The sequence below is a fragment of the Protobothrops mucrosquamatus genome, unplaced genomic scaffold (genome assembly GCF_001527695.2).
Source record: "Protobothrops mucrosquamatus isolate PMUCROS unplaced genomic scaffold, P.Mucros_1.0 scaffold2337, whole genome shotgun sequence".
In the NCBI taxonomy this organism is placed as follows: domain Eukaryota; kingdom Metazoa; phylum Chordata; class Lepidosauria; order Squamata; family Viperidae; genus Protobothrops; species Protobothrops mucrosquamatus.
In genome coordinates this window covers 23,575-48,615 of record NW_015388419.1, presented here as the reverse complement: position 1 = coordinate 48,615, position 25,041 = coordinate 23,575, and the positions used below count along the sequence as shown (strand labels likewise).

Here is a 25,041-nt window from a genome sequence, read left to right as displayed (position 1 = left end):
GTCAGAGAAGCTCAGCAGAAAACCATAACAAAGTGCCTTACATTATTCTGATCACCCACTCTTTATTTTGTAAAACAATTTCCCAGCATTTTTTACGAAGAGTCATTTTGCAGAATTAAATACACGTAAAATGATTTTCAGTTACAGAAATCATGTAATACACATGACAAATGATGTATATAAATATATGCATCTTTGCCAACGAGGATGATTAATAACAATATCACTCATATTTAAAACAGTTCAAAGATTTTCAATACATTATTTAGAGATAATGGATGCAAATAGTAAACTGACAGCATTAATGTTTCATTGCTTTATTTTAAAACATACTTTGAATGTGATTTGAGTGCATCTATCTTTTTTGAATTGCATATACTGTGCGCATGAAATTCTATCAAAACTAAGCACATATTTAGGAACATATAAGGTTCAAATGCTTTTGGACTGCCATCATGTCATCCCTTGGAGAACATCCAAGGAGTCCAAAGACTTTTTGTATTTCTTTCCCTGAAACTAAAATGGAAGAGAGTCCTGCCACTGTAATATGTGTTCTTGCATCTTAAGAAAAAGACTGAAGCAGTCCTTCTCTAGTCTTAGACAAAGTCAGAATCCAAAAAGGGGTATTCTGGAGAATTGTCCATCACAAAACTGGGAATTCTATAGCATCCGTGGAGCCAACATTGTTTTATCGTTCAGATGGGAAAATGGGTAGAGATGGAGAACCTGAAGAAGAAAGAGTTCTGTTCTTTTCTTCTTTTCATCTTACACAGTTCTGATATCTTTTCAGAACTAAGTTTTGACACATTGTTTACCCTGAAGGAAGAACCTTTCTGTTAAGAAATGAAAAACAAAAAACTATATGAAACTAAATTCAGCTCAAACCTTCCAATATAGTATCATTTGTATGTTTTGACTCTGGGAGAAGATTATATAAACTACCATAAATTACTAAACCTGCAGAGCAAAGTATCACCAGACTATAAACTGGGTGTGTCATGGCATATTCTTGTTGCCTTTTGAGGAACAAAATAGGTGTGATGTTAATTATGGGAATATAATTAATGTGTAAGTTGAGTACACAAGTTTGTTTTTTTTTTGTAAAATAATAGGGGTATCATATCTGGGCTGCAAAAAAATCAAGATGGCTTCTAAATTCTAACAGAAATTTAGTTAACTAGATTTCTGCTGCCTAAATGTAGTAGACCTAGTTAATAGGAAAAAATCATTATTTCGTCAAAATTTCTCACATATAAGTGGGATGTGTTTTATCTGTGGGAAAGCAGAGAAACATTTGTTACTGTTGGAAGAGCACTGTGATAGAATGACATGGAAAATGAATGACTGTTTCTCACCCCTGCTGTTAGAGGTCCTTTCAGATCAGAGTTTAAGTAGATGGGTGGTGCCGTGTGGGGGAGCTTGAAGACTGTGGGACCTCCCCCTATGTATCTGCCCTGCATTGAATAAAGCATGTTTTGAAGTTTATTTTCTGATTTAAAAATAATACATCTCCCCCTCAATCCTGAAATGAGTGAGCACTTAGTGAGCGAAAATACATGTTACAACTTTTTCCCCTTATAGTAAAAAAACAACAACTGTTTCTTAGATTCAGGATTATATTTATACATATTCATTCAGAAACATATTGGCATCAAGTTAATTTTCATTTTGTGAAGAAGAAAATAAATACAGTATACTGTCTATACTTGACTAGTTAAAAAAATACTATCATATCAAAAACAATCCATTACTCAGGTACTGTTTTGGAATGGGGTAACATAGACTTTATATAAGTGAAGGCCTTCCTTTCAGGAATTCATAGAGGTGATTATTATTTGGAAAAGTGAGAAGGCCTCTCTCTACTCCCCCAACCCCCTGAAGCAGCACCATTGGTAGGATTTGAGGGATGCCTTTTGCTAGTATAATGTCTTGCTCTTGTTCAGCCATGAATGGAGCCATGGAATGGCTTGCCTTCAGAAGCTGTGGGTGCTCCATCACTGGAGGGTTTTAAAAAGAGACTGGACAGCCACTTATCTATAATGATACAGGGTGTCCAGCTTGAGTAGGGGGTTAGAATAGAAGACCACCAAGCTCCTTTACAACTCTGTTATTCTGCTGGATCACTAAAAGCCTCTGCTGGATCATAGATTCGCCCCTTACTGAAATATTCCTTCCATTCATGCACAGGCAGTTTTGGATCTCATTCCAGCTCAGTAGTTCATTGCTACGGAGCACGACTGAGGAAGCAAAGTAGCAGATATTTCATTTACCTTTTCTGGATTTAATGTGAACTCTGAAAGACTCCTCTCACTGTGATTATGCCCCACTTCATACATGTTGTATGATGGGTTTCCAATTTCTACATTGAGTCCTCCATTTATTATTGGTTGTCGTCGGATGGTTTTTGTCCTATAATACATGCGAGGAAAATAGAAAATAAACCTGTGTAAAATATCACATGTTAAAATATTCTCCTAAAAACTCCCAAACTGTGTCTGAAAGACTATATCGTGGGGGGAAATGCAGATATTTACATGCCACTTATATACAAGTGCTCATTCAAGGATAACACTGCCAGAAAATTGTCCCTTGGCATTCCCTTTCTCAATGGCAGTGCCTAGGGCAGGGGTAGGCAACCTTGGCTATTTTATGACTCATGGACTTCAACTCCCAGAATTCCTGAGTCAGCCATGCTGGCTCAGGAATTCTGGGAGTTGAAGTCCACAAGTCATAAAAGAGCCACGGTTGCTTTCCCCTGGCCTAGGAGTTTGCTTTTTAAGAACTTGGTTTTTTTTCTTCTATTTCACATATTTCCCTGAGTAACATCACTCCATTTCATGGATTTCGTAACTCCCTTTATAAGGATGATGCCTCATTTCTTTCTATTTTCAACTGCCTGTTTGATGTATCCATTAGATGTCTAACTGCCGTATCAAATTCAAACTTAACAAAATACTTTTCTTTTTTTTAAAAAAAACCCCTCTGTTTAATCTCTGTCCATAACTTTTGCCAATGTAATATTTTTCCTTGCAGACAAACTATGCTTTATGTTCCTGCTGCCTCAAAGATCTATAAAGGGAAGATATTTTTTCCAGTTAGTAATATAAAGTAAAACAAATTTTCCTTTGAGTTGAGCATGATATCCATCTATCTATCCACCCACCCACCGATCCTTCATATTTATATTGCTGCCCATCTCACAAAACATAACTCTGGGCGGCACACAGTTAAAAAAGACTGTAAAACAGCAATATAAAAACTGTTGACACAGTTAAATATGATTTTTAATATGATTTTAAAAAACAGGGAGATGGCAATGTATATTAAAAGCAATGGAGCTAGTTCAGAAACTCACTATTCCTTTGGCATTTCCAGGCCTGATGATAGAACAAAATTTTGAGGGAGTTACAGAAAATTAACAGGGATGGAGACAATCTCACTTCAGGGAAAATGATTTCCATAAGGCAGGTGCCAATTTTGGGGAACTTCTTTGCCATATCTATGAAAGGATTTTTGCCAAAAATTTAGCAGAGGCATCATCATCATCATCATCATCATCATGATCATGATAGTAATAATAATAATAATAATAATAATAATAATAATAATAACAACAACAACAACAACAATAACAGTAATAACAATAATAATACTTACCTTCGTTTTCTTTTACAGAGAAGCAAACCTATTACCAAAGTAGTAATCAAGGTCACCAAGAGGACCAGAGGAACAATGATTGCAATACTTCCTACAAGAAATAATTGAAATACCTCTGATGACTATGAAGCTAAAACTAGGAAAGCTAACTTTGAGAAATACATAATCAAACAAAGATTAGTAAAGCTCATATCACATTTTAACAAACAGATCAGTAATTGCATTAAATACTACACATTATCTGAAGAGTTGTATGACATACCAGGTCTCAATATATTACATTACTTTATTGTACTGTTGCCATAGTTTTCCTACCTACTATTTCTAATGGGCCACGCCCATTTCAATAAGTACTAAATAAATCAAATTCATTGTGTTTATACCTGACAATCTTCTCATCACCCTACCTCTGTCAATAAATCTGTCAATGAATATTCTATTTCTGTTTCATTAGTTTGCCATAGCAGAGCAAAAGGCTCCCGAGTAGAAGCGGTCATGACACTATATCAGTTTTACAACAGGATAGATAGAGAATAAAATATCCCAACTGTCAAGCATAGAATGTATTTTGATTTATAATCTAAAATAACTCTTAGTTGGCTCTTGAAAGTTAATAAACTAGGCAGGGCAGCACTTTGCATTTAAAGGCAAAAAGGTGCTTCTGCGGATACAGGGACCCTCACGTAATATCTGTTTGCAATTACTTAAATCAAGTACATCTCTTCCCAATAAGCAGTACTGTCCCAAGAAAAGATATATCTGTTTAAGAAACTGTAGATAGTGCTACTGTACATGAGCACTCCCATGCATTGGAAAACGTATTTTTCCTTTGATACCTGAAATTATACAAAAGACTTACAGGTAGTCCTGGACTTATAGCCACAATTGAGCCCAGCACTTCTGTTGCTAAGTGAGACAGTTGTTAAATGAGTTTTGAGCCTTTATTCCTTTTCTCTCTCCATATGTTCTGCATAAGTGCAGAAACTGTGAAGACGGCGAGCTCCGCAATTTTACATATACTGCCTACAATTAAAAAAATAGCTTAAAATGCTGGTATTATTAATGAAAAACAACTTACTTGTGCTGATATTATCAGATTTGCTGCTCTTAGGAGCTGGCCTTTCACACTGTGTACCTGACCAGTTTGTAGGGCATCTAAAATAAATAAAGATAATACACTAATTTAGATCAAAAACATCAACTATTATACTCACTTTATGGTAAACAGATATATTGTAGACATAACATTTAATAATAAACATTCTCTGATTAATTACCATAAAATTAAACAAAATTTAAGTACAAGCCATTATAAAGTGTTAGTAGATGGTTCTATATTTCAAAACAGAAGTAATCAGAGTTAGCTAAATAAGTAATAGCTGGGTTTTATAATATGATCAAATTTAAAATGAATTTAGCTTCATTTAATAGTTGATCAAAACAGATTTTATTTATAGTCTGGATTATAATAGTAACAATTACTTCGGTCTTGCTTTTGTAATTTGAAAATAAAAATTAAAAGGCTTATTAAATGACAAATTTCGATCATACTATCCTGAAATGAACATCTTGTGTCATTTAACATAACCTAGTCCTAGTTTTTAATTTATTGAATACTTTGATTAAAATTTTATTATTGTTGCATTTATACTCAGTTATTCTTTATATTCTACCAAGAGGGCTTGCAGTGACTAAAAAATGCAGTATAAAATATTAAAAACGCAACTAAACTAAACATCAAATCAATTATTAAAGTAGTTAGCAAATACGTGTTTGGCAAAAGAGGTGATGTTATCATTTCCCTAAATACTTAGAAATGAGAGCCAAACAGATATCCTGAGGGATTGCATTCCAAAGGCTGGGAGCCACACAGAAGGATCTTTCGTGTTGTCAGCGGTTCGAGGTAGGCCAGATCAATAAACAGACTCCATTACTTAGATTGGAACTATACTTTATTTACATAGACTATGGTAATAAATCCTGAAAGCCTGACTGTATTTTATCTCCCTTTCCTCTTATACCCCTGTAAATTAGAATATAGCCTGTTTTTCTTATGCTTTCTCTTTTTTTCTGGGCTTATAACATGCTTTTGTTTTTGCAGTCGTTTCAGCATAGGGGTTCCCCTCCCCCGAGATTATCTCTGGATACCCGATAAGCCAGGGGTAGTCAACCTTGGCTCTTTTATGACTCGTGGACTTCAATTCCCAGAATTCCTGAGCCAGCTTAGCTGGCTCAGGAATTCTGGGAGTTGAAGTCCACGAGTCATAAAAGAGCCAAGGTTGACTACCTCTGCAATAAGCCAAGCTTCCATCTTAAGAAGGTTGTCTCCTGTTGATCTAGGTAAATATCAGGAGTCTCCAAGACGGGGCGACCTATCATTTATTTTTAATATATTCTTTTATTAAAAGCTGTAAAGCAGCACCTGCTTACAATCTGCACCCCCTCTTTGCTTTTTCTAAAATGATGCTTACTGAGAAAAGTATCTAGCATTACCATTAAATAACTTCTTTCTTCAAATCTTTTTGTTTGTCTTCACTCCCATTAATTATAACCCATGCAAATAAAGGTCTGAAATGTCTTCAGTTAATTGAGTGGCAAACTATTGCCTTTGCATGCATTGTTTAACACTGTTAAAAGGATTAAGTCATCAGGAGTGAGGGATAATCACAAATAGCTGGACTGGTTGAAAGCAATTTCCTATATTCCTAATGAGATGATAGAAATGTTGTGCTGATGCGTCACAATCATTCAGGTTCATTCTAAAACTTCAAATACAATCTAATTCCTTTAATTCATAATCTTTGAGATAAAATTTGATTGCTATTACTAATTTTTTAAAATCTTCAAATAGGTCACTATTGATATGTAAGAAATAATATACAATATAATTAGTGATGTACATTTTCTCACTTTTATGGAGAAAATTTGTGGTTGCTAAGAGTTGACAGCTACTGACATCTATAATCAATTTTTCATTTAAAATATGCATGAAACACCACAATTTTGAACATTAATTCTTTAAGAATATTATACAACTCTAGAAAAAAATGTCCCTTCTAACATGTTATGTATACAAAGGAGAAGAACCTTCATATAATTTTTCCAGTTTAAATACACATGTAAATTAAAACTCATTTTACCCAGATTTTCTTCTAAGGCTTTTATATAGTATGATATGTAATACATAACCTTTAAGTAAAAGGTCCATTTTATGCAAAACAAAACAACAAAATAATGTCATGGAACAACTTTGTTTAATAACACTCTTATCTTCAATGACAAGAGAATATCTCAAATTATTTTATAGGAAAAAACAATCTGCCTTAATGGCAGAAAGTGGGGAGGGAAAAAACTAAAAGTATGTGTGAGAGGGGAGGGAAAGGATTTACAGGCTATGAAACAACTATCAAAATAAATGAAAAATATGCTCAAAGTGACTGCTTACATTGTGATGTGTATTTGCCAAAATAATATTCTCATAAGAAATGTCATACTCAATAAGATTTTTTCCTAGATTCTGGACTGTAGGAACATTTATTATGGCATGTATGTATGTGTGTTTGTGTGTATGCATGTACATATGTATGTATGTATGTATATATGTATGTATGTATACAGAAAGAGAGAAACATTCACATGATAATAAACACATTGGCAGGTGTGACTAATGAATATATGGAAACGCTTTTATTACAAAAATAAGGTTGTATTAACTTCACAGTATGAAAGTATAGAACTGTCCCTATTAGACAAGCTTGCCATCTGCTTACTATAGTCTCAAAGAATGGCATTAAAAAAGTAATTCTTTTTAACATGACCATATTATCTTTTCAAAGATAAGCTAGTTTTTCTTAATAAGATAATAAAAGGTGATCACTATGTAGCTTTTTGTAGAAATTGCCACTGCTAATTACTATATAGTATGATTGTATCTATCTGTGGTTTTTATCATCATTAACATATTAATTTTATTTCTTGCTCAGTTTAGGAAGGAAAACAAAATCTACAACACGGTCATTACTTTTGCTCTAACACTATTAAATTTACTTTTGCTCTAATACAATTAAATGAACTAATTGATTAATGCATTTTCTCACGGTAACTTGTTTTAGTTGTAATGATGCATTATAAAATGTAATGTTCTAGACAGTTAGCCTTTTCTCAGCATACTGTAAACCAGGGGTGTCAAACTCGCAATGTCACGTGACGTGTTGCGACATATCGTGACTTTTTCTCCATTGCCGGAGCTGGGGTGGATGTGGTTTTGGCATGACGCATCTGGCCTGCAGGCCGGCAGTTTGACACCCCTGCTGTAAACAATGCCAATCAATTAAGCATTAAAACATGTTAAGAACCTGATTTCATTTTTGTTTGTTCAAAAAGTTATCTCTAACATAATACATTAAGCATATCCAGTGCTTTTTTCCTAAAAAAAAAAAAAAAAAGGTGTCGGAACTCACACATGTCATACAACCCGCCTTGCCTACCCTACAAAGTTCCATCCAAAAAAGGTGCCGGAACTCCGTTCTGGGCGTTCTATGAGAAAAAAAAGCCCTGAGCATATCTTATAGCAGGCATGTTGCCAAATAAAATCCAACTATCTCAACATATTTAAACTGCAAAGTCTCTATTTCAGTTATAGTATATCAGTTGGCAATACACAGCTGATCTGGGTGATCTTAAAATGTGAAGTGGGATCAGGCTTGATTACTACTTGAATAGGAGGCAATTAGAAAATCTCAAAATGGGGAAATTGAAAACAACAATAGCAACAACCAGAAGATAGTAATAGCAGACTTTTTTCTCTATTGCTATCAGGAAAACAGCATGGATATTCCATGTAATGACTAGGAATTTAATTGACTTAAAGGAGATTTTACCTTTTTATCAGTTGGCAAAATGTCTGTCTCTCTGTCTGTCTGAATATCTATCTATCTATCTATCTATCTATCTATCTATCTATCTATCTATCTATCTATCTATCTATATTATATTGTTTTAAAAATACAAATTATTATTGAAAGATAATATTAAAAATAAACTATAAATTATATATTATATATTAAACAAAGCCACCCATAGTTCTCACTACAGACACAAATGACCAGGAGCAGGTTCAAATTATTCTACATTATGTGAAGACCTACTGTAGCTCTCTTGAGAATGTTCTAAAGCTAGGGGAAGTGGAAGAAAAAAGAAGAGGATGACAACCAGCAGCAAGGTGAATGGATTCAGTTACAATGGCAATGAATGCAGTTTTGGAAAACATGAAAGACCAAGATTATCATGGAGAAATTTTATTTATGTAGCCACTAAGAGCTGACAATGACTTGACGACATATCAATCAGCCCATATGTACTTAAATTTATAAAATTTATTACTAACTTGGTAAGAGCATGAAAAGATATCTAATCTACAAAATACTGATGTTTGGTCCCCATGTTTCAATACTTAAATAGAGTGATGACTAATAAACCAAAGTCTGTTCTTGAGAATCCATCATAAATTAAATAAGGCAACGATAAGAAACTATTTCTCAAGGTGAACTGTGCTAACACCCAAAATTGCATGTCCCACTGCATCCTGAGCCAGTTGCAGCTTCTGGATGGTCCTCAAGGACAGCCCCATGCAGAACATAGTAGAGATAGAAGAGAAGGCCTTACAAGCCATATTCTATAGCTCTCAACCACATTTTGTAGGAAACCTAAATGTAGGCTACTTACAAATATAAAGATTGTAAATAATTATTTAATAAATTCAAGCACAAAATTAAAATAAATCTCTATATTTTACATAATTAGTATATATCAGTATTATCTTAAATCTCATCTTTATGTTTACACAAAATTTTGTCTATATGTCTAAATGTTAAGCTGCACAGTCTCATTGTAGTAGCACAGATATACGTTTAATAAATTAATACATGTCAAATTACAATGTGAGCTAATTTACTATTCTCAAACGATGTAATAAATCAGGTACATGCAAAGGAGCTGACAGAAGCAAATTCCCCATTCTGCCTTTCACGTAGTAGTTCTTCCACAATAAACATACTATAAAAGAGTTTGGTCGAAATGCAAACTGCATCATAAAAATAGAAAAAGCATGAGTATTCGGCTTCCTGATCAAATCCTTCAGAAGGCAGGCCTTTGACATTTAAATGTTCCTGCAGCCTACCAAAGGATTTCCACTCCACATTGTGCATGGAGAGGAAATTCTGCATGGTGCTGCAGGAATGGAAATCCTCAGGGTTTCAGCACTGTTCCTATATGTCTGAGGAGATTCTTAGTCATCCAAGTCATGGTTGTTCCAAAGGTGCTTTTCAACAGGCAACTGAACTTTCTTTGCTTTTTCTTGAAGATGTTTTGCTTTTCATCTAAGAAGCATTCTCAGTTCTGACTGAATGCTAGGGACTGGAAGGATATATATTCCTTGCAGTTATCTGGTTGTTAGCAGTTTGAAGGTGGGTCATTAGCTCTCTGAGAGTCATTGAGGCCTCTTGAACACAGGGAGGAGAGGAGAAGAGAGGCAAGGCAAGGCAAGGCAAGGCAAGGCAAGGCAAGGCAAGGCAAGGCAAGGCAAGGCAAGGCAAGGCAAGGCAAAGGAGGATTTTTAGAGAAACATGGAAAGACTGGGAAAAAAATTGGAAATGACTGGCAACTTAAATGGCTAACATGAAACTGTTAGTTTGGCTAATGATCTAGACTGACTGTTGCTAGAAGTAATGATGTATTTGAAAACTGATAATGGATCAATTCCCATTACATGGGATATGATTCTGTATGGGAGTTTTTTCATATAGTATCTGCCACATTTTAAAGATAGCAAGAAGATGGATTGGCTTAAGCAAACGTAAATTTTCATGCTGATAGCAATGAGAAAACTTAACAAACTGCATGGAGGTAAGCTTTCAGTTAGACAATTGGTCTGGAGCCCAGTACAGGACTAATTTTGATGTCATGAACTTGGAATCATCTCTCATTTATATTTATTGGCTAAAAGCTTATAGTTAAGTAAACTTAAACTCAATAGAATGTGAATTCTGTATCTGATTATGTTCTGTTAGAAAAAACTAAGTATGAATTTTATTCAACCAACCTAAAGCTATGATTTATAAAAAAATATGGAAAATTAATCAAGATGAATGTAATTTCCTGAGGAACATTGATATATAGGAAACCTATTTCTTCCTGAAACACACATACAATGGTAAATAAATTCTAGATAATGAAAAGATTAAGAAAGCTCTGATAATTTGCTGTTATTGTGATAATTGCTTTTTAAAATTATTTTCTTATTACATTCACAAAGATATTTATCACTTCAACAGCTGACAAATTGTCTACTTGTTTTATTAACTAGCATATTCTAGAATTAGAATGTCGGGTTTTAGAATGGTGTATGATGAATTTGTATATAATTTGCCTTTTCTATAAACATTGTTTATAGAAAAGGGTTATTTTCTAAAGGTCCTGATGTTATATCCTTCCATTATATAGTAGTATAATATTTTTGTCTTAATAATAAGGCAATGTTACATCCAATGTTGTATCTTTTAATATAGTCATTAGCAAGATTTCAAACAACTACATTTTATTACACAAATGAATCCTGAGATTAAGAAAAAGTTGCGAGATGATATGGATGTACATGATCTGAACCAATGAACTGTGGCCTGAAATGATATCACAAAATGTGCAGCATTAAGTGGAAGGTTAAACCTACTTGCATCTCGGTTCATTAAACGCAGTTAAAGTGCAAATTCCCTCATTCTGACAGTAGTAATCACAAGGGTTCACTTTCTGGTCACAGCGCTGATTTTTAAACCCCACAGAGCATCTGCAGAATTTCAGTAAAATACAGCTAAATAAATAAATATTCTACCTTTTTTTTGCTGAATATCTTTTAAATGCAAATACATAGCTGATAAAAAGAACAATAAGCAAATATGCTCCACTGATCATGTTAAGTCCACACTATTAGTGTTCATTAAATCTTACTGATAGCTTGGGAAACATAGAACTGGCACAGGATTCAACAGAATCAAGTTGATCCCTCTTCTATTATGGCAGACAGCAAGCAGGCGCTTTGCAGTGCCTGATAATTACTGGCCAGGAGAGATTAAGGACTATCTCTAGCCTTCAAACACCCATGGCTGAATGTTACCTAAATTCTGAATTGATTCAGGTTTCTGACCAATTGAATACACTGACATTCTATACTTAATAGTGCCCCAATTTATCAGGTTATTATCCAAAACAAAGAAGGGAAGCTAATAATTCCACATGCAGTCACTGCACCCATATTAGAATTATGATCCTGCCCAATGAAGGCAAATATAATCTGTTCTCATGGAAGCACATGTTGCAGTCCTTCATTCTTGAATAATTTGTAATAAACAAACACATTTGTTTATTCATCATCCAGCAATGATGAATTTGGAAGAATGTCATTACATCCAAATATCTGACAATCTTTTCTTATAACAGAACAATTATGGATTATTTTAATGAGCACTCTAAGGACAATGACATTGAAATGTTTCACATACATTAAAATTAGGATGCTCATTTTATATTTATTTCATACAGAACCTTTTACAAGAATGAAATGTACTTTTATAATTACCATAATAACACAATTGCAATATATATTTAAAGATTACATATCAAAAAGTCACATCATATGGACAACTATGATTTAAGAATTAATTTTAAAATTTAGGTTTTAAAGGCTTCCTTAGTACAGTACTATTTCTGCAATCTTGCAAATGTTATTCATAAGCATATTCATAAAATATATATTTATCTTTGAACAACAAATAAATATGCCTACATCTCTAAGTATATAATATATAATAATCAAAATAGATAACATAGAAATAGTATCATGTGGTTAGGGGTGTCATTCTCCTATCCTTGCCATTGACAATTGTCAAAACCAAAACCAAACCTGAAGCAAAATTTCATTATCACAGCATCAGAGAGACTGGACAGCCATTTGTCTGAAATGGTATAGGGTTTCCTGCCTGAGCAGGGAGTTGGACTAGATGACCTCCAAGGTCCCTTCCAACTTTATTATTATTATTATGATCCAACTCTGAAAGAAGAAATTATATTGGCAATGTGGCATTAGGAATCATGGATATAAAGATGTCCAAATTATTTCATGATACTCACAGACAGACAGGTATATTTGTCTCTATATCCAATTGGCAAGTCGCACCATTGTAGCAATAGCCATCACATAATTGGCAGCTGGATGCAATTTTTCCATTTGTGCAGCTATGATTTATGGGAGGAAAACATGTCATTGTTAACTATGCCACTACTGATGAATGGGGTGCTTCAGTCATTCTATTTTTTTAATAGCATATTAAATTACTTTCCATGGTTAATGAAGAAAGCTATTACAGGCTGCTCAGCTTAACTTAGCATGGTTACTCAATCAGTTGTATATTTGTTATATTGAACAAAGAGAGTTCAGTTATATGTTTGCTATGCTCAACTAATTATGCAGCAAGATCAGAGGCCTTGACTTAGGGAGTAGTTGTTATAATAGATGTTGACAATTTCGTTTTTCAGTACTAGTGACCAGAAACAATAGCTTTACTTACTGTTAATAACTTGACAACTTAAAAGCATGTGTATTTATATAACACAAGATATTTATCTCACTAATAACATTATTGTCAAGGGAGTAAAAATATGAATGATTTCCATCTCTGTTTCTTTGTTCTCATGCCCTACTGCGGCCATGCCCCACTGAGAGTTTAATAACACAGAAGCAACGAAAATAATTGATTGTACAAGACCTGCTAGAGAATATTGAATATGATGTGAGGAAGATTAAAATATTTGGAGAAATGGTGGGCTTAAAAATAAATAAATAAATAAAAAATGACAATATTGACCAAGAATGTGAATGTGGAAGACCTGAAGATATTGGAAATTAAAACTGGTTTTAAAATTGTGAAAATGGTACAGTACTTGGGGCTGAGTCTTACTAATGAAAATTATAAGTTATATAAAGATAATTATGTTAAAATATGGAAGGAGATAAAGTTACATTTAAACAGATGGGAAAAGCTAGATTTGTCATTGATAGGAAGGATTTCAGTAATTAAAATGAATGTATTACCTAGAATGTTACTTCTATTCCAGACTGTACCAATATTGATTAAATATTCTTCTTTTAAAAAGTGGCAGAAAGATATATCTAAATTTATTTGGCAAAATAAAAAAGATTTAAATATAAGCTTTTACAGGATGTTAAAGAAAGAGGAGGTCTGGGTTAGATTATATTATGATGCTTGTTGTTTGGTATGTTTAAAAGATTGGATAACTTTGAAAAACTTAAAAGTTGTTAGACCTTGAAGGTTCTGACTTGAGATTTGGGGTTGTATGCTTACTTGTGATATGACAAAGTAAAAGTTAACCTTGGTTTTAATAATCATATTATTAGACAATCAGTTAGGCATGTATGGTGGAAATATAAAAGAAAATTGGCTGACAAAGTGCTAATTTGGGTATTACCCCATGAAGCACTACATAGAAAAGAGATGTTATTAGAATGTAAATGGATGACATATCAAGATTTATTGGTATTTGAAAAAGGGAGACTTAAGATAACAAGAGAACAACTACTAAGTGAAGGATTTGTTTGTGATTGGTGTAATTATTATAGATTTTTTGAAAGATTTAAACTTAATAAAAAGTTTTTCTTTTGCAGGAATTAAATCTGAATTGGATATCAAGTTCTGGAAATGACCACTTGATTGCTAAAGTATATAAAATGTTACTTAAGGTGAATTTGGAAGATGAATATGTCACAGATTGTATGGTAAAATGGCCCAAAAAAATTGGGTATAATATAATGTTAGATAAATGGAGAATGTATGGATTAATAGTTTAAAATTTACTTGGAATTATAGTCTGAAAGAATTTTTTATAAAATGATGTATCATTGGTATTTGATCCCAGAGAGGCAAGTGAAAATATATAGAGGGATTTCTAACAAGTGTTGAAAATGTAATCAAAATCCAGGTACATTTTATCATATGTGGTAGTCTTGTAAACATGTTAAAACATACTGGATAAGCAAAATAATGATAATGCAGAAAATATTTAAAATATAAATATGAATTAAACCTGAAGCTTTTCTTTTAGGTACTATGGACAAACCAATTGAAAAACAGTTTGAAACACTGTTTCTTTACATGGTGACTGCTGCAAGGATTATACTTGCTAAGCATTGGAAATGAAAATTGATGCCAACTGTTGACTATTGTGATGGGGTTGTGGTATTGGGGAAAGGAAATGGTTTCACGTGCATGTGCCACTTTCACAAATGCAGCTTTGCACATGTGTGTGCATGCGCGTGCTCACCCACCACTTCTGTGGCCCGGTTCTGAATGGGTTTTGGTCTGGCACTGGGCCTCAGACTAGACTGGAAGCCGTGTGCAGACTTTCTACGTGTTAAATACAATAACAGATGGTTAACAGAGGGATTTGAAGATTAGTGTAATAGTTGAGCTAACCTATTGACTTTTTTCCCTTTTTTACATATATGCTGTAGTTAGATTTGGTTGACTTGATTATTAGACAGAGACTTCCTCATCTGAAATATTTATTTAATACAGTAGTTTTGTTAAATAAGGTTATAACTATTTGTAGACCCATTATGTAAGGGGAGGTTTTTTTATCTTTTATTTTCAGCATCCAGCCAGGGTGGATTTTTTATATTTAATGTTTTTATGTTTATGTTTAATGTTAATGTTTAATGATAATATTTGAGGTTTTTTTGTACATAAGAATTTTTTTTCTTGTTATTGGTGTTGGATGTTCATTTTTCTATTTTTCTGTTTTGTATTTTATTCTTGTTCATAAAAGAAGAGAAAAAAGAAAAAATAATGAAAAATATACTATACAGCAGATGTGATCTTCATATGCTCTACAATAGCTAATAAGAGGCAACAATTCTAAAATTGAAAGTAATATCAGGCTTATCAGTTTTATTGAAACAAATCTGATATTAACATGAATTTTCTAAAAATGATATTAAAATTTAATTCCTGTTAGTTTTCACAACAATTTCAAGGAGCAAAGTGCACTACATAGTGCTCTTGTATATACGTGTGTTTGGAATTACATTTTGATTTTCTCTACCCTTTTAGTTTTCCATTGAAATAAAACCGGCATATACAGATTTTAATTAATTTTTCATGAAAGGCAAAACATAAATATTTTTATCTACAAATTAATTATTATGGGACATTTACAATATGGATAATGTATAATTAAAATATTTTCCCACAATAATGTCTATGCACATATTTTACAATAGCACAGATGGCTACTGCAAATTGTACATTAAGGCATACTATTCTGATTTCATTAAATCTACTGAATCAATTATAGATATGTAATAGATTTTTGATTAACGGATATATAAAGTTTTCTCTTTTTTACCATATTTCTTACATAGTAGCCTAATTTTCATTTCTATACAAGATTGAATAATAGTTCATTTTATATATTTTAAAATCATCTGATTCTAATTCATATCCGCTCAGCTTAATGTAGTTGCAGACAATGCAAAGTCTTGATCTATCAACAATAATATTGGCTTACTCAATATTTACAAATATATGGAAACTATACATTTCTGGCTATTCAATTACATGATTTATCCCAGCTTTAACTTACTTGCACATTATGTCATCGTTTTTCTTGTCTATGATGCACTGACCTCCATGACATTTTACACATTTGTCTGTTTCACATTTTGTGCCTTCATATTGTAGAGGACAGAAGCATTCTACATTGCCATCATCAGCAATGATGCAAGATTCAGAATTAACACAATAATGGTGGCAAATATCTGCAATGAATACACACATATACATCCATAAGATGTAATAAAGTTATCTTCTTAAAAGCATATTAATAAGCATATTAATAAATTGATTGAATCAATAGCTATTTTAATAACTTATCAAGCAATACAATAGTTTTTCTTTATAGGACACATATATAACTGAACTGTACACATGTATACATTTATATTTATTGATTTCAAAGGTATAATCTAATAGATCTATTTAAAAATGTTCAAAATGAGACAAAAAATTCTCAAACATTTTTTAAAAGTCCCTTTTCTCAAATCACAAGGAAGTTCCTTTATGGATTTTTTTTTTTAATATTTGCCATTATTTTTTCCTCTTCCCCAGCTATCCAAGAATGATATCTGATCTAAAGCATAAGGAACATACAAAATGAATACCTGATGCCAACACAATTCTTGTTTCACAATTACAAAATAAAACAAAAAGGAAACAAACAAACACAAAACCCTGAAACAAAATATTTTTACAGGCATTAGCGAACCACTCTTGGAAATCTAAGGAAAAAAATGAATAGATCCCCCCAATTTGGCAATCCAGTTCTGTAGTGGCTCAGAACATGTGTTATAACTGCAGTTTTCTCAAAATGAGAACATGTCTTTATTCTGTCACCATTATAGTCCTTTCATAGGGCAATGTTACAATATCACAACATAAATTATGTCTTTAAAGCACATTTCTTATTATACAATACAGTTAGTTCTTTTCTTACAACTATTCATTTAGTGACCATTTGAAGTTACAACAGCACTGAAAAAAGTGACTTATGATCAATTTCACCCTTATAACAGTTGCAGCATTCCCATGGATCACATAATCAAAATTCAGGTGCTTGGCAACTGGCATGTATTTGTGACAGTTGCATTGTCCCGGGGTCATGTGATCACCATCTGTAACCTTCCTGCCTGCTTATGACAAGCAAAGTCAATGGAGGAAACCAGATTTGCTTACTGACTGCATGATTCACTTAAAAACTGCAAGGATTTACTTAATAACCGTAGCAAAAAGGTTGTAAAATGAGACACAACTCACTTAATAACTGCAACTGCCTCGCTTAGCAATGGAAATTTTGGACTCAATTGAAGTTGTAAGTCAAGGACTACCTATATACATGTTAAGAGTTTGCAACTGCAAAGTAATGATCCTGTACTTTTCTAATATTGTCTATCAGAGGGAAAATTTCTCACACTTTTATAAAATCTAAATAAATATCATCCCTTTCTCATATTTTTTCATTAATAGAATTGTGTTATCTAATATATTTCATTATTTTAGATAATATTTTTAGATTTTAAAAGCATCACAATAGTATATAATACAATAAATAACTTTACACCTTTACTTTTACATTTGAATGAATGAATTTCTTTCTGCCTCTGTTTGCAGAGACTGAAACAATTTGTTTTTAGGTAAGTTTCAGGTAAATATGTTTTTCTCTTAATCTGTATGTCCATTTATGCATGATTTATGTGATCTATTATTTTCAGAATTCCAAGCAACTGATATCAGGATCCATGTTGCTTATTTAACAGAATTGCCAGCAATGAAGGATACTTTGTTTTTCAGATATCCAAATTACATTTAATAATTTCCCAAATGGAAGGATGATCAGTTGATTTCAATAAAATTAAATGTGCACAATGCAGATAATATCATTATTAAATGCAATATGATAATATAATACTTTTTACAGGGTTTTCTATATACTCAAATTTTATTATATTAATAAGTAGTGATTTCCGTCATGACATCAGTCAATTTTTCACATCAAATAGATGGCTGTTTAAAAGTACAATACCGGATTTAAGACAATTCTTGAATTTGGTACTAACTTGGTGCTGAAAAAGAAAAGCAAGTGCATCGTGGCTCTTATAAATATATCAACTATCAAATATGGAACAGGATTTTATTTTATATATAAATGAATAAACATTTTGAGGGTTTGTAGTTTATAAAGTTCTTAGTGCTCAGCTTGGTTGTTTACTTGCAGATGTTTCATTGCCTGATGATGTTACCTAAATAACCAAGTTCAGAGAGTACCACAGATTCCACGGTTCAGCCCTGAGCTACAGCGTTTATATTTTATTGTATTGAAACTTGAGAATATATCAAGTGAAAGTATCTAGCAATTGAACAATTGATAGCAACAGCTGGGATCCACTCAGACTAAATTATATCCCTTCAGAAAATCATCTTTATCACATTCTTGCATGGTGGTGAGATTCATATTTGCCACAGAGAAATCAAAATTAAGTTTGAACACTTGTACTTGTAGCTCCTGGGACTGGTGTAGCAACTATAGAACCTGACAGTAAAAACCTAAATGTTAGATGCCTTGGCTTTTAATGTCCTGTAATTCTATGATTAGGCTCCACAGAGACTAAGGCTTTAAGTAAATTGCGAGTAGGTGCTACAATTGTATTTAGAAGGCTGAAGAAAGCAGACAAGTGGAAACTGACTGAGTTATTATAGAATCTTGGCTTCACTAAAATAATCGGGGGGGGGGGAGAGCGATTTAACTTCCTCTTCCTAAATGATCTAAATACACCCACATTTTCTGTGAAGGAAAAAGCTAAGCCTTGTATTTTTGTTCATGTTAAAATTTGTCTCAGGCTCTTTATATATAAACCTTTGTATTTGTGCATGCATACAGACATGCATGTACAGTATACATATACAAACGTGGATAGATAAGAATACTGCAACCTCTCCAAACTGTATTACTGAAAATGGAACTGTAACTTGTTAGATGAGAACAATGTCAGTGAAACGTATTTTATTTTTCCCAGTACTGTATAATAACAGGGATATATTCCAGATGCTCCATCTAATATATTACTTCCAGATGCTACATCCCACATCTTAACTTTTGAAATGGCTTTAAAATTATGTGTAATTCTTTCCTTAGTTTTTTAAAATGCCCCACCTTTTTCCTTGCTAATAATTTTCATAACATTAAAGTTTAACAGAAAGCATAAAAATAACCCCGCTGATCTAAAAAATGTTTTTAATCTGAAAAACTGGGGGTCTATATTTCTATACTTTTGTGTTATATTCTTAAGAAACAGGCTACGAGTCACTGATTACCATCAAGAACATTCATATGATTACTTTTAGAGTACTCACTATGAAATTGCAGAACTTCTTGTGTGCCCCCAGAATTCATAATAGCAATGTAATAAAATACCAAATGTCCATAAATTCTTTACAAACATTTTGATTATCCTGGTATCTAATGCCACTTTAAGAAATCATAAATGGAACTCTGATCTTATTAATAACTCAGATGACATCAAAGTTTAGGTATACAAGTGCTGCCATTGAACTTCAAAGAAGTGCTTTGTCTTCACTTTCCCCTTACATATTATTTAAATGTACAGCAAGAGAAGAAGATTTTTTAAATTTATTCATAATTCTATTGTTTGAAACTTCCTTCCCTTCTCTCTCTCATTTTTGGTCTGCACTGCATTAAGAAGAAGTTATTAGAATTCATGGTGAAGAAGACTTTTTGTGTGTGCGTATGTATTCTCATTTATTCTTCATAAGGGTACACAGCACACCTGGAATACAGTTCAAAGAATAAGGTAGTGTCAGAATGAAAAAGCACTTTTTATACTCTCTCTCTCTCTCTCTCTCTCTCTCTCTCTCTCTCTCTCTCTCTCTCTCTCTCTCTCACACACACACACACACACACACACACACACAACTAAACCATTATATATATATTCTGGATGTACTGTACAGTATGTTGTCAAATGATTGCTTTTAAAAACTGAAAAATAGCAATTCAGTTCTGATTTTTGTTAATTATACTCCATTTATTCTGTACTTACAGTCTTGACATCTGTCCCCTGTATGTTTAGGTTGACATTGACAGTGGGGCTGATTTCCAGCAGTGATAGTGCACGTTCCTCCATTCTGACAAAAATGATCGCAGACTGTTTTATTGCAATTTGGACCTGTAAACCCCAGTGTACAGATGCATGCAGGTCTTCCTACAAGACAAAATGAAATATCTGGTAGGGTAGCTCTACTTATGTACACCTTTCTGATTCATACTGATATGTTATAGAATATAGATAAATCAATTGGCATCATATGACGTCTATAAATATTTTAAACACATTTACTAGTAATCCTCATTTAGCAATGGTAATTTGGACTGGAAATTGATTGTTAAGCAAAGCAATTATGTGTGTTAGAGACCTGCAAAGGTCATAATTGCAAGGATTGGCCATAAACTTACTTTTTCATCATTGTTATAACTGTAATTGGCTACTGCATGAGGTAGTCAATGAATGAGGACTATATAATTTAAAACCCTTGATTTTGCTTTTTATAATTTCTTTAAAATCCATTACAATAATTTGTTTTATCTGAAAACAGCTCATATTATTGAGTTTTAATTACATTTTCCATATATATGTTTCAATTAACAGATGACATTTTCTGTGTTCAGATATTATTTTACCAAATCTGAAAAAAAATACACATTTTAATTAAAGCTATCCATAAGATCCACAATGGAATTTCCCAAAACAGTAAACTATAAGAAAACAATGACTAAATCTACAATTTGCCAGTGGAATTTATTCAACTAATTAAAATTTGTGTACAGATAATGAGTCTAAAACTTACAATTCTTTTATCTCCGTTTCTCCGCACCAATTAGCTGTTTGGTGGAGCGCTGAACAGCTGAGCCGGCAAATCCGGAAGTTCGCCCGGGTGACGATCTTGCCCCCTCCCCCTCCTGTTAGGGGCTTGACACCTGCACCAGGAGGCATGGCAACCCACACAGGCATGGCCTGGGCTGCGGATGTTACCATTATTTTTCCGTGTATAAGCCACTGCACTTGTATAAGACGCACCTGATTTTTGAACAGGGTGTTTGCAGGAAAAAATAGCGTCTTATAAACGGAAAAATACAGTAAGCATTTAAGACTTTTATGCCTGTCCATGGGTATGTTTCCTGCATCTCCTGATTGTTGTTTGAGTTTTTCTTTTTTCTTGACACTGCCTACCTCATTGTTTGATTTGTTTTCTTGGGATTTGTGATTGATTTTGGGTTCTAGCGATTCTAGATATTGGTCACCCTTCCCCCTCAGTTTTAGTTTCAAGCCCTCCTGATGAGTTGGGCCAGTCTTTTTCCAAGTACATTTTTGCCTGTTTTTGTGAGGTGTGGCCCATCCCTTGTCAAGAGTCCTTCACGTAGGAAATGCAGTTCATGATCCAGGAAACCAAAGTTTTCTTGGCGACACTAACCCTTTAGCCAATGGTTTATTTCTAAAAAAAATTTCCCCTCAAAGGGTGTTGGCCTTTCGTTGGGAGTACTGATGAGAACACTATTTGTGCTCCTAGCTTCTTAACTTTATTGCCTAGTTGTTTGTAATCTCTCACTATTGTACTCAGGTTGTTTGTTGTGTCATTCATCCCAATGTGGTGGAGGAGGAAGGGGTAGTAATCTGTAGGCCTAATTATTTTGGTTAGCTTCTCAGCCACAACTTTGATTTTTGCTTGAGGGAGATAACATACCTCCCTGGATTGTATATCTGACCTGCAGATGGATGGTTCTGTTCCTTTGAGGATAGAATCTCCTATTACCAACACTCTCCTTTCTTTTTTGGGGGGAGGGGGCTACAGTCTGGGGTTTTTTTCTGTTTATCTCAGGTGTGTTTGTTGATGTGGCTTTTTAAGGGATATTTGAAGTGACTTTTTTAGGGATATTTGAAGTTGTTTCCTTGCTAGGTGTCTTCATGTGTTCTTTGAGGGAGGGGGTTATGGGTCTCCATGTTTCCATCTAAGGGGAGAAATTGATTGCTCAGTTTTAATGGGGCTGCTTCTGGTTGGGTAGGATTGGGCAGAAGGAGTTTATTTGTTGTATGTTGTTTCTTTCTTTGAGTATTGTGTTTCCTTCTGTGTGTGACATACCTCCATTTGTCTTCCTCCAAGGGTTTATCAGTAGGGTCAAATCCTCTGAGAGTTATTTGTTTGTTATTTGGTTCAGTTTGGGTGGAACTTTCTTTCACACATTAGGGTTTGGCTAGAGTTGCCTCTAAGTTTCTAACTTTTTCCTGTAGTAGTTCACATAAATTGCATCTAATGCATGCATAGTTTGGGTGTTCTTTTGTCATGATCACATACATGGAACATGTATTGCACACCACAATAGTATCAGTCACCTGTTCCATAAGTTTGTTGTTTGAAACTCCCTCTTTTTGTTGGTGGATGTGCTTTGCTCTTAGCCTTGTTTCTAGCTTCTCTGTTCTGGGTAATTATGCCTATTTTTCTATCCTTTTTTCTGCCTTTGTGTTACCTTGTTATTTATTTAACCTTCTTACTGTTGTGTTAGTTTTATTTAGCCTCCTTACATGCCCAATTCAGTACAGCTTTAAGTGCAAATACTATACCCAAATCCTCCTACAACCTTTATTGGCCAGCCAATATAGTTAACAGGATATCAATGAAATATACTCTCACAATCATTTAGTAAACTAAGGGAAAACTGAGTGGGGTGGCATGTATTTCAGCTCTCTTTTAAGATAATCTAAGAGCATAACCCATTACACAAAATCAACTACCAATGCAGGAATATTTTATCAGTCAACTTTTGCCCTATTCTACAGGTAGTGACTATGGTAGTAACCTCTGNAAGAATAATCTTTTCTATTTCCATTATAAGAGACCATATAGCTGTCCTCATTTCTTCTCAGTTAATGTTCTGACATAGTTATCTGTATCCTGGAGTTAAATATACATTAAAAAGAACTGCAGTCTCATGTTATGTTTTAATGATTGTTGAGCACATTCAGCTTATTAGACAATCTCACTCTGCTTTTTTTGTCTGCACTGAGTTGCTGAATATGCCAGGTTAATCAGCTTCTAAGAAACAATTTCATGTGTCTTTAATATTATGAGACACATTTGAAGAGAGGTAGAAACACCATATTGTTCTTCAAGTTCAATACCTCAATTTGTTACTTTAGGTGAGAGTGACTTTAAAATTAGCTATACTGGCCCCTCATGACCAATTTGGCATTAATAGCAGGCTAACATTTTCATCATGGAACACAAAAATATTAAATCAAATAAAAATCTTTATTACAGGCATTGACCACTGCAAAAATAATGTAAAATTATCTAACATAAATTATGGAACAGGTAGCTGGATTAGAATGATCTAATTGATCAGAACTATGCAAATTTTGAGGAATAACTGTAAATCCTTGGATATTTCTCATTATGTTTATAGTTGGTAAGAGGAAAAATGAGTGCCTGAATTGCAGTTCCTCTGTCAAATCTGCCATATAACCCTTGACACTGGATGTGAGGTTTCTACACTCTCACACTGCAGGGGGAAAAAGGAAGCCATTCCTAGCAAATTTTCTACATGTCACTATCATTTTTTTCTAGAAGAAAATCAAAATCATATGGGTTTTAGTGCTTTATGCTTTAGTCATAATAGTCCCAGAAATTTTAATGGCTAATAGTAATGATATAACTACAGAATAACTGTTTTCCATTGCCTACAATAAATAAATATATAAATAAATAGAGAAAATTTTAAAAAAAATATTTACCAAGAACTGAAGCTATGCATGTTCCTCCATTCTGACAATAATTGTTACAATGGTTAATTTCACATCTGTCTCCTGAATAACTTGGCCAACAATAACATCTTTGGTCACCTTTTTCATTTATAACACATCTACCTCCATTTTCACAAGCCAGCTTACAAGTCTCATCTGTACTTAAGATATAAACACAAAGGTCATGACAGGAGATGATTATCATTATCATTGTTCATCCAGAGTAAAAAAACTGCTAGCATAGAAGAGCATTAATGGATACAAGATCCCTTGCAGCCATCCAGTCTTGTTTGCTGCTCAGAATTCATATGAACAACATATTCAGCTGAATTTTTCAGCTCAAGGCTTTGCTACTAGTAGAGTTCTGCAAAACACTCAGCTAAATAAGTCATACAGCACATTGGTATAAGCAAAACATCATTCTTGAAGCACTGAAGTAGCACTAACCTCCAATAACCTTGACATAGTTCCTTTGAAGTCTCTCCTAGGTATTCTGAATTAACGTTCTACATGTGCAGGTAACACTTCAATTGGAATTAGTGGCAAAAAGATTGGTTATGGGGAACTGGCATGCCGAGCTGTGAAAGTTACCAAGCTTTCGAGTATTAAAGTATTAAAGCTATGAATATAAGTGTTTTGTTTGTGCCAGTTTTCTTTGTAAATTCTTTGCACAAATCTAATCTTAGTGTAATTGGTACAGCAGATTGGTGCATGGATGTTGAATTAAAATGTTGTATAGCAGCATCATAACAAAAGTAGATTTTTCCAAAATTGATAATGTCCAGATGTACAGGATATGCAACTCCCAATTGTCATGTTAGTAAACTGCAATATTTATTTCTTTGCCAACTTTGTGTCTTTATATTTATATGTGGAAACTGATGTGGTTATTG

The 25,041-nt window shown here is 33.4% G+C and overlaps 1 protein-coding gene across 1 annotated transcript in view; it reads right to left on the bottom strand.

Moving 5' to 3' along the window:
* LOC107295437 (low-density lipoprotein receptor-related protein 1B-like) overlaps positions 1 to 25,041 on the bottom strand; it is a gene marked incomplete at its 5' end in the record, with an annotated part of 50,351 nt that overhangs the window by 2,530 nt on the left and 22,780 nt on the right. Inside the window, 8 exons of the mRNA XM_015824749.1 lie at positions 1,356 to 1,454; positions 2,271 to 2,409; positions 3,658 to 3,748; positions 4,736 to 4,812; positions 12,838 to 12,942; positions 16,366 to 16,540; positions 20,396 to 20,557; positions 24,140 to 24,304. Coding sequence (XP_015680235.1) covers positions 1,356 to 1,454; positions 2,271 to 2,409; positions 3,658 to 3,748; positions 4,736 to 4,812; positions 12,838 to 12,942; positions 16,366 to 16,540; positions 20,396 to 20,557; positions 24,140 to 24,304 — 1,013 coding nt within the window. The remainder of the gene's footprint in view (positions 1 to 1,355; positions 1,455 to 2,270; positions 2,410 to 3,657; positions 3,749 to 4,735; positions 4,813 to 12,837; positions 12,943 to 16,365; positions 16,541 to 20,395; positions 20,558 to 24,139; positions 24,305 to 25,041) is intronic.